General features: G+C 31.7%; 1 protein-coding gene across 1 annotated transcript in view; it reads right to left on the bottom strand.

Moving 5' to 3' along the window:
* Positions 1–1,612: 1,612 nt before the first annotated feature.
* LOC106878101 (kelch-like protein 20) overlaps positions 1,613–12,513 on the bottom strand; it is a 42,156-nt gene continuing 31,255 nt past the window's right edge. The window contains exon 9 of the mRNA XM_014927211.2: positions 1,613–12,170. Within this exon, the coding sequence (XP_014782697.1) occupies positions 11,979–12,170 (192 nt within the window). The 3' untranslated portion in view covers positions 1,613–11,978. The remainder of the gene's footprint in view (positions 12,171–12,513) is intronic.

Here is a 12,513-nt window from a genome sequence, read left to right as displayed (position 1 = left end):
CAGGATTTTTAAAGTTTCTGTTTATCAAATCCACTAACATGACTTTGGTTGGCCCAAACATTTTCTCAAGGTGCTACACAGTGGGGCTGAACCCAAAACCATGTTGTTGGGAGGCAAGCTTAACTGTACAACCACTCTTCACACCAAATCTGCTATCTCTATTTCTTTGATTCCCCCAGCTTTGCAGTAAAGACATGGGACTTCAACTTTATCCAAGAGAATGGTGTAATTTTTTTCTCCAAACATGGTTTCTCAAGCTGTTGTAAACACCACACTTTCTTCAGTCATCAGCATAACCATTGCACCTAAAAACCTAATTTCCTCTAGCTTTTGCTTTCTTCTCTCTGATTAAGTAATCACACCAAAAAAAATTTGTTTTGGTTAGAAACTTCCTTGTCCCTAACCATACTTCTTTATTTCCAATATTGCTTCATTAACTGGCTCAAAATCCCAGTACCATGTCACTCAATGCTAAACTTTTGTAGTGGTAGCTAGATAGTTGAATGATCTCCCTTGCAAGAAAGATTATAGAGTAACCTCCCTAAGTTTCTCGAAGCAATTGTCATGAGACATGGCTCTTAATTATTCAAGAAGCTTAGCGTTTCTCTTGGAAATTTCTAGAATGTCTAGTGTTCCATTAATAAAAACAGCTTGCTAACCCTGCTCTTCGCTTCTTAGTCAATTAGACTTAGAGCCATTCACGTCATTGCTATGTCCGCCTATTTCTCTATGCCTCATGACTGAAAACCACCACTTAGCTGTTATTTCTATTATTTCTTATCTCTGAACTTTCTTGCATAGATTACTTCATTCAACTAGATTCTACATTTTAATTATGTATCATCATCGACCAGTAAATAAAATATATTTTTATGTAGTAAATATACAGTTCTTGAATTTATTCCTCATCTCTATATGAACTCTTGTAATGATATACACAGCCACAGCAACACCTGGTACTGAATATATATTCCCACTACACTTTCATAAACCTCAAATGTATAGCACTTGAACACTGATGCATTACGTGTAGGTGAAACAGGATATCAGTTAGGAGACTATTTCACTTTTTAAACTTTTTATATATATAAAAACAAAAATGCTTGAAATGTTAGAACTGCCCCTCCCCCAACATGAAAATATTTTCAAATTTGCAAGCTTATAAAAGAAACTTGTGAAAGACAATATTCAAATTAGAATTTTATACCTGGATTTACTTCATCTTGTTTACATAGATTGAATAATTTAACTCTTTAGCATTCAGAACCCACGCCAGCATGAAAAATGGACGCTAAATGATGATGACTCAGTTGAAAATTATGCTAATTCATTCTCATTGTTTTTCATTAATCATGCATTATCTTGTAGCTTCGAGATTTCAATGATATGATTGTTTATTTTTAGAACGACATTGTAAGGTATATGTGAGAGGCTGAATCTGGTCTGTTTTATAACAGGTAGAATATTTGGGCCAGAAATGGCTGAATTAAATGCTAAAGGGTTAATGGAATGAAAATTGTCTTTTCACAAGAATTCTTTTGGGAGAGGATGATAATTTCAGTATTCATACTGAATGTATCATCCTCAACTTAGGAAAGATGAAACAAAAATATCCAAATAAAATATTTTATTGCTGAAATAGTTTATTTTCAGGTTAAAAACAGCATTTTTAAAAAATAATTTTTTTTCTTTTCAAATTGAATATATTGTTTCTCCAGGAATGTCATTTTGGAAAGATGCAAGTGACCTTACAGCACTGCTGACTATTAAAAAATGGTACACAGAATAAGTAGCTCGTTTCTCTGGAGAAATATAAATGTGTAGGTGGGAGTAATTTCGTCTTATTCTGTGAATAATAATAATTTACGTAAACAATGCTTCAAATATATATGTGTATATATGCAGACATACATACACACACACACACACACACATACACAAGTTGTATTTCTGCTTTTCCCTAATCACATGAAATGGCTCCAATCTAGATTCAAAACATGGTTGCAGACTTGATTCACAAAGAATTCATTACTGCAGGATAATGTTAACCTATAATAGTGACTTTTGTTGTTTAGGTCAAAATTTTATAAGAGCAAAGAGAAGAGATCATTCAGTGATCCTCAGCATATTACTGGTGCTTCAAATGAAATGTTAAATTAGTCTAATTGAAAATGATCTATAAGGTGTTTAACCAGGTACACTACCTGCATCAACTCAGTGTTTTAAATTCAAGTTTCATAATTCAGCATGGTAGCTTAGATATATTTACGAAGTTTAAATGTTTTAAAAAGATAAAGCAAATATTATTTTCAATCCTTATCAGTATATTTGCTTGTACAAATAATTTCTTACATTGGCACAAGCCCACAATTGTAGGGTTTTCCTATCTCAGAAAAGCAAAGACATAACTAAATACCACAAGGTATTTAGACTGATATTACTGTTCCAGCTAGTCCTTAACACTTATAATAAATACTAGTGACTGCTTTAATATTTTATTTACAAAAAAAAATTTGAGAATTTAGAGAAACTCAGTTCAGAGTAAGCTCTAACTCCAACATCTTCATTTTAATGCAAAGTTATATTTGCACTGCAATATTAAAAGGCAAGATGAATATCTGTCATTTGCTTTTCAACAAAACTGAGTATGATAGACAATGAGCTGTTTCACACTTTTTAAATTTACGTCTTCATATATCTTTTGAACCCTATCTCAGGTTAGGTAATGTAGCACAATGAATTGAATCATCAATGACATGGAAGTGCTAATAATAATCAATATAGCAAATTTAGTTCTCTGTACAAATATCAGAAACATGCACTGTATACATGGAGCCAGTCTAGAGTATAGTGATTATACTTTTGTAAAAAAAAATTTCATTTTCCTCTGAAACGATATTAAGTTTAACTGCACTAATTCAGTTATCTTCTTGATATCTGTTTAAAATTAAACCAGTGTCATTGAGATGTGGTCACAAATGCAAGTTAGGAGGCTACAAAGAAGCTCCTCTTTAACATAAATATCAAGCATTTCACTGAAGCTGTAAAAGTGACCTGTAATTTAGAAGCCAGTTGCAGGAAAGTTATAAAAAAAAAAAATTATATAGTATATCTTTCATTATGAGTTAAAATAAAAGGATTTTGATACATTTTTTTCCCTTTTTCAAATTCCAGCAGGAGGATAAATACTGCATAGCATTTTGGCGCATAAATAAATCAATGAAGATATAATTTTAATAGATTTGAATAAATTATGTTATGTGTGTACAACATCAGCTTCATGATTCATCTACAATGCTGATTTAGAATTTGTTTGTTCATAGGCAGAAGGTAAGAACCAAAATTTTATTCTTGCACTTGAATTCACAACTGATAGGATTTTTAAAAGAAGTTTTTTTAGGAATTTTACTTGAAATATCTGGAAAATTTCAACATTTGAAATACTTCTTACTATAATTGAAATACAGCATTTAACTTGTACAAAATGTTATAATTCTCTTACAAAAGAATGTTTCTCATGCTTTTTATACAGTCTGTAGAAAGTCAAAATATTTTTTAAAAAATACTCACATATCATTTTGTAAGATGTTTGAATCTTATTTTAGCTTAATGATATCAAGATCTAAAAACTAAGCTGGCAAGTGTTACACTCAGATAACTTTATCAATATCAAATTGTCATTTAAATAGTTTTCTTACAAGTCTTTAAGGAAAAAAACAAATAAAATTTAAAATAAAGCAACAAAATTTCAAAAACTGACAATTGCTTCGTGTAACAAAGTTGAGAAAAAAGTGCTCACTGGAATATGTTAACATGTGTTTCAAGTAAATACATAAAAAGAATAAAAAAAGAGTATGAACTGAAGAAAGGCCATAATAAAGTAATATAATTATTACTGAATTATTCCCATTTTTCAGTTTGGAAAAAGTCAGAATTTAAGTACACAAATATTTTATCAAGTTTACTTCAAGATAATATTTAATAAATTTCAGAGTACAGTGGCTAACTAATATATATGCTATTTTACAAAGACCACAAAGTGTAGTCAAGTCTATAGAACAGAAACAGTTTTGGACTGAATATGAAATATTTTGCAACTTTTTCAGTTTATTTGTTGAGCTTTCTTAAATTTGGATCTCCAACTAGTTTACATTGCATTTTGACCATTATCTTCAGATTCCATATCTTTCAGAAGTAGTACAATGCTCAGGACTGAACTTGCTACTATTTGGGATAAAGTATATACAAAAATAGGGACAAGGTTTTAAAAAAAAAAAAAATCAATAAAATTGAGCAAATTCAATCCCAGATAGGGTACCAAAGCCTCTGGATTGTGTGTGTGTGTGTTTGAGTTTATGACAATGAGATGATACAGTGTGGTAATTTGAATTAAATGTTACACCAATGTAGAAATAGACTATAACAAACTTTTGAAATGAGACCCCTCTTACTAAAGGACACATTAACTCAGTGAGAAGATACTTTAAAGACTCATTTGGTTTTTGCAGTATGGTACAAAAATGTAAGATAAATGATAATGAAAATAATATTTACGAATAAAAACAAACTATAATAAAGACAGAAAGTTTGAATCCTCAACCCAGTATATTATTTCTTCCATCAACTATGGAGTAGTAGACTTTGGTGGAATGAGTCAAAGCTGACTAAACATATTACGTTTAGTCTGGTCCTGTCTCAGTCATCTTCACTGTAGTAATAATGATTTCAAATTTTGGCACAAAGCCAGGAAGTTCAGGGGAGGAAATAAGTTGATTACATCAACCCCAGTGCTCAACTGGTACTCATTTTATCCTCCCCGAAAGGAAGGATGAAAGGTGAAGTGGACCTTGGTGGAATTTGAACTCAGAATGTAGAGGAGGATGAAATGCCACTAAGCATTTTCTCCAGAGTGGTAATGATTCTGCCAGCTTGTCACCTTAATAATAAAGCACAGGCCCAGTAATTTTGAGAGGAGGGTGTCAGTTGATTATTCAACCCCAGTACTTGACTGGTACTTTATTTTACTGACCTCCGAAAAAATTGAAGCTAAGTGACCCTGGTGGGATTTGAACTGAGAATGTAACATGCTGAAACTAATACTGGAAGGCAATTTATCTGATGCTAGCAACTCTGCCAAATGGCCTCCTGGTCATAATAATAATTTCTTACATAAATGTGAAGATTCAAATATTGGAGAAAAGAGAAATGTTATTTCATTAGGAACATAGATATGTTTCCATTCACAGATTGAAACTAAAATCCTATTGCTGCACATAGTACCCACTACTTCATTAGTTTTTACAATGACACAAAGCCACAGATTTTCAGGATCACATTGCAGTTGTTTCAATTGATTTCCATTTATTATGTATGATATTTATATTATCAACACTGGAGAGGAAAAAGTCAAAATTCATAGCTAGAGTTTGGAAAAGACAAAATATTGTAAGGTGTTTAGTAGTCCGTCTCTCTATTAATTGTTACTTCACTTGCAATTTTAGGCATCAAGAAGGAAGTCGAAATGTTCAGGAGTTTTCCAAGGACATTGACATTGTAAATAAATTAACTTAATTTGGAAGTCAAAAGTGGGTCATGGACTGAACTTCCCAACAAATGGTGAAAACTATACGAAAATTTAATTGAAAGAACTACTGAGTTTTCTCTCTCAACAGTGGAGATAATTTATTCTGATATATTACTCTATTTCAAGAATGAACTCCATGGGTATAGTTTGAAGAGGGATAGGCTGACACCAAATACATGGAGTCAAAAATTTCAGTGGTCCCCCCAGAGATCTATTAAATTATGGGACTGTTCACATTCTACTTTAAAGCCAGTAGCACTGATAAATAAATAGGTTTCTTTTAACCAGGCACAAAAAAGATTAATTTTGTGAGGAAAGAAAATGCTAACTCAAAGATATTAGTAACTTAAGTCTCTGACAAATAAAAGCTTGAACCATCAGAGGCTAATTTTAATTCTAATTTGGTTGCCTAGACCAATCTTTTAGGGATGGCTTAGAATAATGCTGATTTCCCACCCATTACTGATGAAATATTTCTTTCTTAAATTAAATTAGTGTAGGTGACAAATATTGTTGATTGGCTCAACTGACACCTATTTTGATCATCAATACTCACCTAAAGAAGGATGAATATGATCTTCATAAGGTATTACTATGGAATAGTAGAGGATAATAAAACATTTTTACTCTGTTCTAATGCTTTGATGAAAATGAACACCTGTGAAAAAAATCTAAATGCTATGGACTCAATAAATTTCTAAACAGGGATTTACAAAAATTATAAGTTACATTTTTCACTTTTTTCAAATCTGAATTGTGTACTTGAGTCCAGTATACAATAAATTCATAATTATATAACTAGAACCATTATATTTCATACATAACTAAGGGATATAACTGTCTTGACGTTCAACTAACAATGATTAGCAACAAGAAGGGAAACCTTAACAGAAGGTCGCCGCACTAGTATAACAAAATTACTGACCTTAAGAAATTATTAGACTATCTAGGTATCATTTAATAGCTTCAGTTGCCCCAATAAGCCCATTCATAAATTAGTACTAGGTCATTAATGTAAGTAGGTTAAACAGTCATTGCCTTCAATCCCAAGGTATTGTCATTAAAAAAAAAAATGATGGCAGGCAGAATTTTGTTGGCACTCCGTCGCTTACGACGTCGAGGGTTCCAGTTGATCCAATCAACGGAACAGCCTGCTTGTGAAATTAACGTGCAAGTGGCTGAGCACTCCACAGACACGTGTACCCCTAACGTAGTTCTCGGGGATATTCAGTGTGACAAGGCTGACCCTTTGAATTACAGGCACAACAGAAACAGGAAGTAAGAGTGAGAGAAAGTTGTGGTGAAAGAGTACAGCAGGGTTCATCACCATCCCCTGCCAGAGCCTCGTGGAGCTTTAGGTGTTTTTGCTCAATAAACACTCACAACGCCAGGTCTGGGAATTGAAACCGCGATCCTATGACCGCAAGTTCGCTGCCCTAACCACTGAGCCATTGCACCTCCACTGATGGCAGGCAGAATGGAGTGCTGAATTAAATACCTTGAAGTACCTGATTAAATTCAGAATATAAATATTCCGTTGTCAAATTCTGTTGAGGTCTCATTCTTTGATCATTATGAGTTAATGAAATATGGTTGTGCTGACAGTCAATTTTTTGATCAAACCAAGTAAACTATTTTTCAAATTGTTTATACTAATCTGTCAGTCACAACTCCTGATAGTAGTGCCAGGGCAGAATTTGAAATCAGAATGAATACTCAGAACTGGAACAGATATTAGTGGAATGCCAGCCATTCTAACAATTCCACTAATATGTACCTTTCAAACTAGGGGTTGATCCAGTTGATTAAATCTTATCTCTCAAATTTAAGGTTTTGCACTACAATTAAAAATCATTATCATTAATGGCAGTGCTAGACTAAATGCCTTTCAATGTTTTTGTTTCATTTTTGAGCCTTCTTCTCAATTCTAATCCTGCAGGAGTCAAATTTTAACTTTTACTTCTCAAAAGTTGATCAAAGAAGTATCAGTCATGTGGGAGAATTTATTCAGTCAACTAACATTCTGCCTTCCTACAAGTCTATAGTCTGTGCTAATGAAAGAAATTATCATTATAGTTTAAAGAGAGGGGCCATGATAAAACTAAGATAATTTTGGTTAAGTGTCAAACCAAGATGTCCATGGTTATAATTACATTATCATAATCATCATCATCATCATCATCATCGTTTAACGTCCGCTTTCCATGCTAGCATGGGTTGGACGATTTGACTGAGGACTGGTGAAACCGGATGGCAACACCAGGCTCCAAACAATAATTAAGAAAAAAAAAAATTAAAACCTCTATTTGAAAATAATACCAGTTATTTAAAGTATAATAATTTTTTAATGTAACTAACTTTTTAATGTAAACATCACGAAGAGAGAGTTAATGAAGCAAGTTTATTAGAGTACTGCACTAACACCCATTGTTAATATTCTTAATCCAGTAAGCATCACTGTGCTGTATCCATAAAAACCTGAATAGGTTTTATTGAAAAGTAAAATTCACTGCTGTTATTTAAATCACTTATATTGCAGTGATTTAAATCTAACCATGAACAACACACATGGACTAGCAACCAAATCCAACAGAGAGAGAAGACTCAGATAGCTGAATGAGTCTAAGATTGGGATGTGGTTCAACATATCACAATAACAATAAATAGTAAATAAAAAAAATTTAAGAAAATTCTTTAAAAAATGGTTTTATTTGAGAAAATAGAATTTAGGAACATTTCAAATGTACAGTGAACTCAATGAAATGAAAGTTCTGTTTTTCCCAAATGAATTTCACCGTTGAAATGATAAACTGTAGAGATTACACATAGATCAATTGCTTAAATTTAAGGTGAAAGTTTTTGAAGGGAATATTTCACTCGTTTTCTCTATAAGAACAAACAAAATAAACTAGTTGCAAAAATAACAGAATAATGATTAATCTTTGATATTTGACTGGAATAATTAATTAGGGAAGAGATGCCTGTGCAACAATACAATGATGATGAGTAGAGCACTTGTGCACAGAATCAACTTTCCTGCTTCTTGACAAGCAGTAGATTGGCACACAGACCTAAAATATATAGAGATGGGTGGGAAATAAAAATAATGTGGCAATCAGGCAATGTAAATGAAGTGAAATTGCTTCAATTAGGAAATATAACTAGGTTATAGACTTGCTTCAACTTGAAGCTTACCATTACTCACAAATGATAACTTTTTTTCAAATGACAAAATTTTGCTATGATTTAATCTTAGAATCAATAATGAAAAAGTTTGCAGATTATTAACATCAATTATGTGAGCATACTCAGAAGTACCCTGGTATGAATGATGAGGCAACTATATGATCCTGAAGTCAATGATCCAAACCAAACCAATCCACCCTCATCATCAAACCTCCAGTCTTCAATCCTAAGAATGCAGAACCTTATGAGGGAATCTACTATTGTCACCAGTACATATAAGATATAATCAATGATGGTTATAACATAAGCACATGATCACTCATTTGTAGAGAAGAGGTATAGTTGATTGAATTGACCAAGTATATATTTGGTAGTTATTTTATAAGCAAAGGTGAAACTATAAAGGCAGATAGACTACTATTCAGAATTGATGGTGATTGCAAGTAGGCAACTAACTTTATGGAGTTACACTAAAATGAATTAAAACCATAATAATACCTCCTACCCACCATTTTCTTTTTACTTCATTGAATTTTCAACAAAAATACGAGTAAACTATAATTTTTTATCAGGGTAAAAAAACAACAACAACAAAATAACCTTCCCTAGTTTAAATCATGAAACAGTATTAAAATGTTAAGCAGAAATGATTTCATCATATTTTATATGAATGACTTGGAGTTCTGGAAATGTGTATAGAAATTTCAGACTATAACTTGTAATGCTAATTGGTATGTCACAAATGAAAAACAACTAGCTTCTTATGAACTATACAGTTTTTTTTTATATAGTCTTAAGTTTAAAATAGCTATATCAAAAGTACATGAATACTTAAGTAAAAGTAATATCTCATGTATTTTTCTAATATTAATTCTTTCATATGATTTTAACTAATTAGGGTTATTTACTGTAAATAAATCATCAATTTGAAGCACATTACAATTTATTATAAGTGTTTATAAACTTTTATATGTATTAACAGCTGAACTAAATTGCTATCTATTACCACATGAAATTAAACAGTGAAACAACAGCATCTAGCAAATCTATACTGCTTTGAACATGTCATACTATAGCAAAATATTTTATTTTAATGATGTGCTAATTCTATTCCATGAACGTATTTTGCTGTTATTGAAATATAAGATATATATATATATTTATAAATGATATAAAAATTTCTATCAAGTCCAGCATACAGCATTTTATCAAATAAATAATTATTGTTGGAAAATAGATGACGGTTTGTTCTTTCAGAGAACATATAACTAAGATAACTAACTGAATCCACATACCTCTGTAATAATAGAATCAGTTTGGAAGCAGTTTACATTTTTGACTTTAATGCAAATGCAAATATTTATGGTTTTAAATAGATTTAACTGGAGAATGTATAAAACACTAGTAGACAATCTACAACTTCACCTGTTAATGTTTGATGTATGTTGTTTGTGAAAGACAGAAAAATGTGCTAGAAGCTGCAGGATCCAAAAGAGCCTTTACTACAATCTTCCTTCCCTTTATTACTAAAAAGACCATTTTGTGTGTGTGTGTGTGTTGGGGTAGTGTGCATGCCCAGTCAGTAGAAAAGCAGAATGATAGTTTTAAGATATTCAAAGTGTCACTGATATATCAAAGGTGAATTCAAATCTTCTCAAAACTTAAAATTTGTATTCAAGCAGAAGAAACCACTAAAATAATAAAATCTTTATATAGAAAATTGCTTTGCAATATATTAGTTACAGAAAAAATAAACACTTAATAATCTAAGGGTACAGTTTTTAAAAATTAAAATGTTTCTTTAAATTTCCTCTGCAAATTTGTTATTTTTGTTCTCTAGTGGTCCAAAAAGTTCATATATGAATAAATTACAGAATATTTACTAGTCTAGTGAACATTCAAAATGTTTCACATTTTGGTAGCATTAAATTTGTTTGCTTTCACACTTACTCTACAAGACGAAACTTTTGTTTAGGCATATATATTGATCTGCTCAGGTTTATATAAAATTAAATTTGTGATCAAATACTTTATAGAAATAGAAATTACCTTAAAGAAAGAAAATAGAAGAAAAAAAAAAAATCATTGTATTTCATCTGTATTATTGGGTTTACTTTTTCATGAGTGAGAAAGATATTGATTTCTTGAAACTAAGAGAAAAAAAACCCCTCCAACATCTATGCTGATATGGGATAAAAAAGTTTAGAATAAATGCCAGTGGATGAGAAACATGAGAATGAATTCAATTTTGACGAAGGGTGAGCGAATGGGCTTTTTTTTCCTTTCACAAGCAGACATGTTATAAATATACACAGCCAAGTATTCTGGAAACATCTGAAGCTTAAAATGCTCTTCCAGAAAAAAAAAGTAGAATTTAGACAGAGGCAAATGTGAATTATACAGCAACCTTAACTGGGTGCCATTTCTTTCTGCTTACTTTTTTTTTTTCACATATTTAATAAAAAAAAAAGGAAGGAAAACAGAAGTTATTCTTTGGTTATTTCATACATCATCTTAAACTTGGAAAATAAATGGAAATGAATATGAGAATGATGGTGAAAAGTGCAATATTCCAAGCAGAGAAATCATGAGAGAGAAAAGGAAGGTAGCAAAACTAGAACAAAACAAAGGATAAATAAGTTTAGATCAATAATTTCACCTTTCATAAATAGAAAATATGTTCTGATTAGAAATTTATGTATTCCAGAATAAAGGAAGTAAAAAAGATAACTTAGTAGCAGTAGTTATAGTAAGAGGGGATTAAAATCTGAAATAAATAAATTGTAAAAAAAAACAAAGTTGAAGTTGTCTAAATATTTTTTTTAAAAATGAAGCCTAATAAATAAATACTGTACAAATTAAATGTGATTACGTACACATCTACGTGCTGCGCAGCCATTCATCAACAAGTGTATCTTCCTGCCATTTAGTGAAGCTTCTCAAACACCACACCCACACGATTTCAATACACTGGTGGTGCTGGTAAAAGGACTGGCCCTAGAAGTGAGAAACAACTAAGTGTCATCTTCAATGACAGGTAACACCAAGGCCCTTTTATTCTTTGCTCTTTCATTCCTTCTTGTCATTTGTTTGTTGGTTGTTTTCCTTTTTTTTTTTCTTTAATTGCTCTTACTTTTTCATTAATAGGGAAAAAATATAAATAAATAAAAAAAAAACAAAATAAAGCCAATAAAGGCCTCCATTAGTGCTACCAGAGATGGGGTTCATGCTGTGGCATTCGCACCACACCGACACCACCACCAAGACGACGGTAATTCATGCTTCCACACAGTCGCCAACAGTTCTGTTCAGGGTCATAAAGTTCAATGGTTTTTAAATATGTTGTGCCGTCAAACCCTCCAATAGCCATTAACTGACCATTCACAACTGCCAAGCCCACCTGGAAAAAGAAAAAAAGATAACTACAATAAAAACAAGTTAAATTTCTACTGTTTTTCTATTTTTACTAACATCCAATTTTTTCATGGGAGGATATTTGCATATGTGAGCGAATGGGCTTTTTTTTCCTTTCACAAGCAGACATGTTATAAATATACACAGCCAAATATTCTGGAAACATCTGAAGCTTAAAATGCTCTTCCAGAAAAAAAAAGTAGAATTTAGACAGAGGCAAATGTGAATTATATAGCAACCTTAACTGGGTGTCATTTCTTTCTGAACCTTGGTGAACCTCTACCCGGAATTCTTCACTGTACTCATTGCCAACCTTCACCTTACTGACG

This window comes from Octopus bimaculoides, chromosome 1 (genome assembly GCF_001194135.2).
Source record: "Octopus bimaculoides isolate UCB-OBI-ISO-001 chromosome 1, ASM119413v2, whole genome shotgun sequence".
Classification (NCBI taxonomy): Eukaryota; Metazoa; Mollusca; class Cephalopoda; order Octopoda; family Octopodidae; genus Octopus; species Octopus bimaculoides.
The sequence above is the reverse complement of the archived record's forward strand: the minus strand, read 5'-3'. Positions and strand labels throughout refer to the sequence as shown.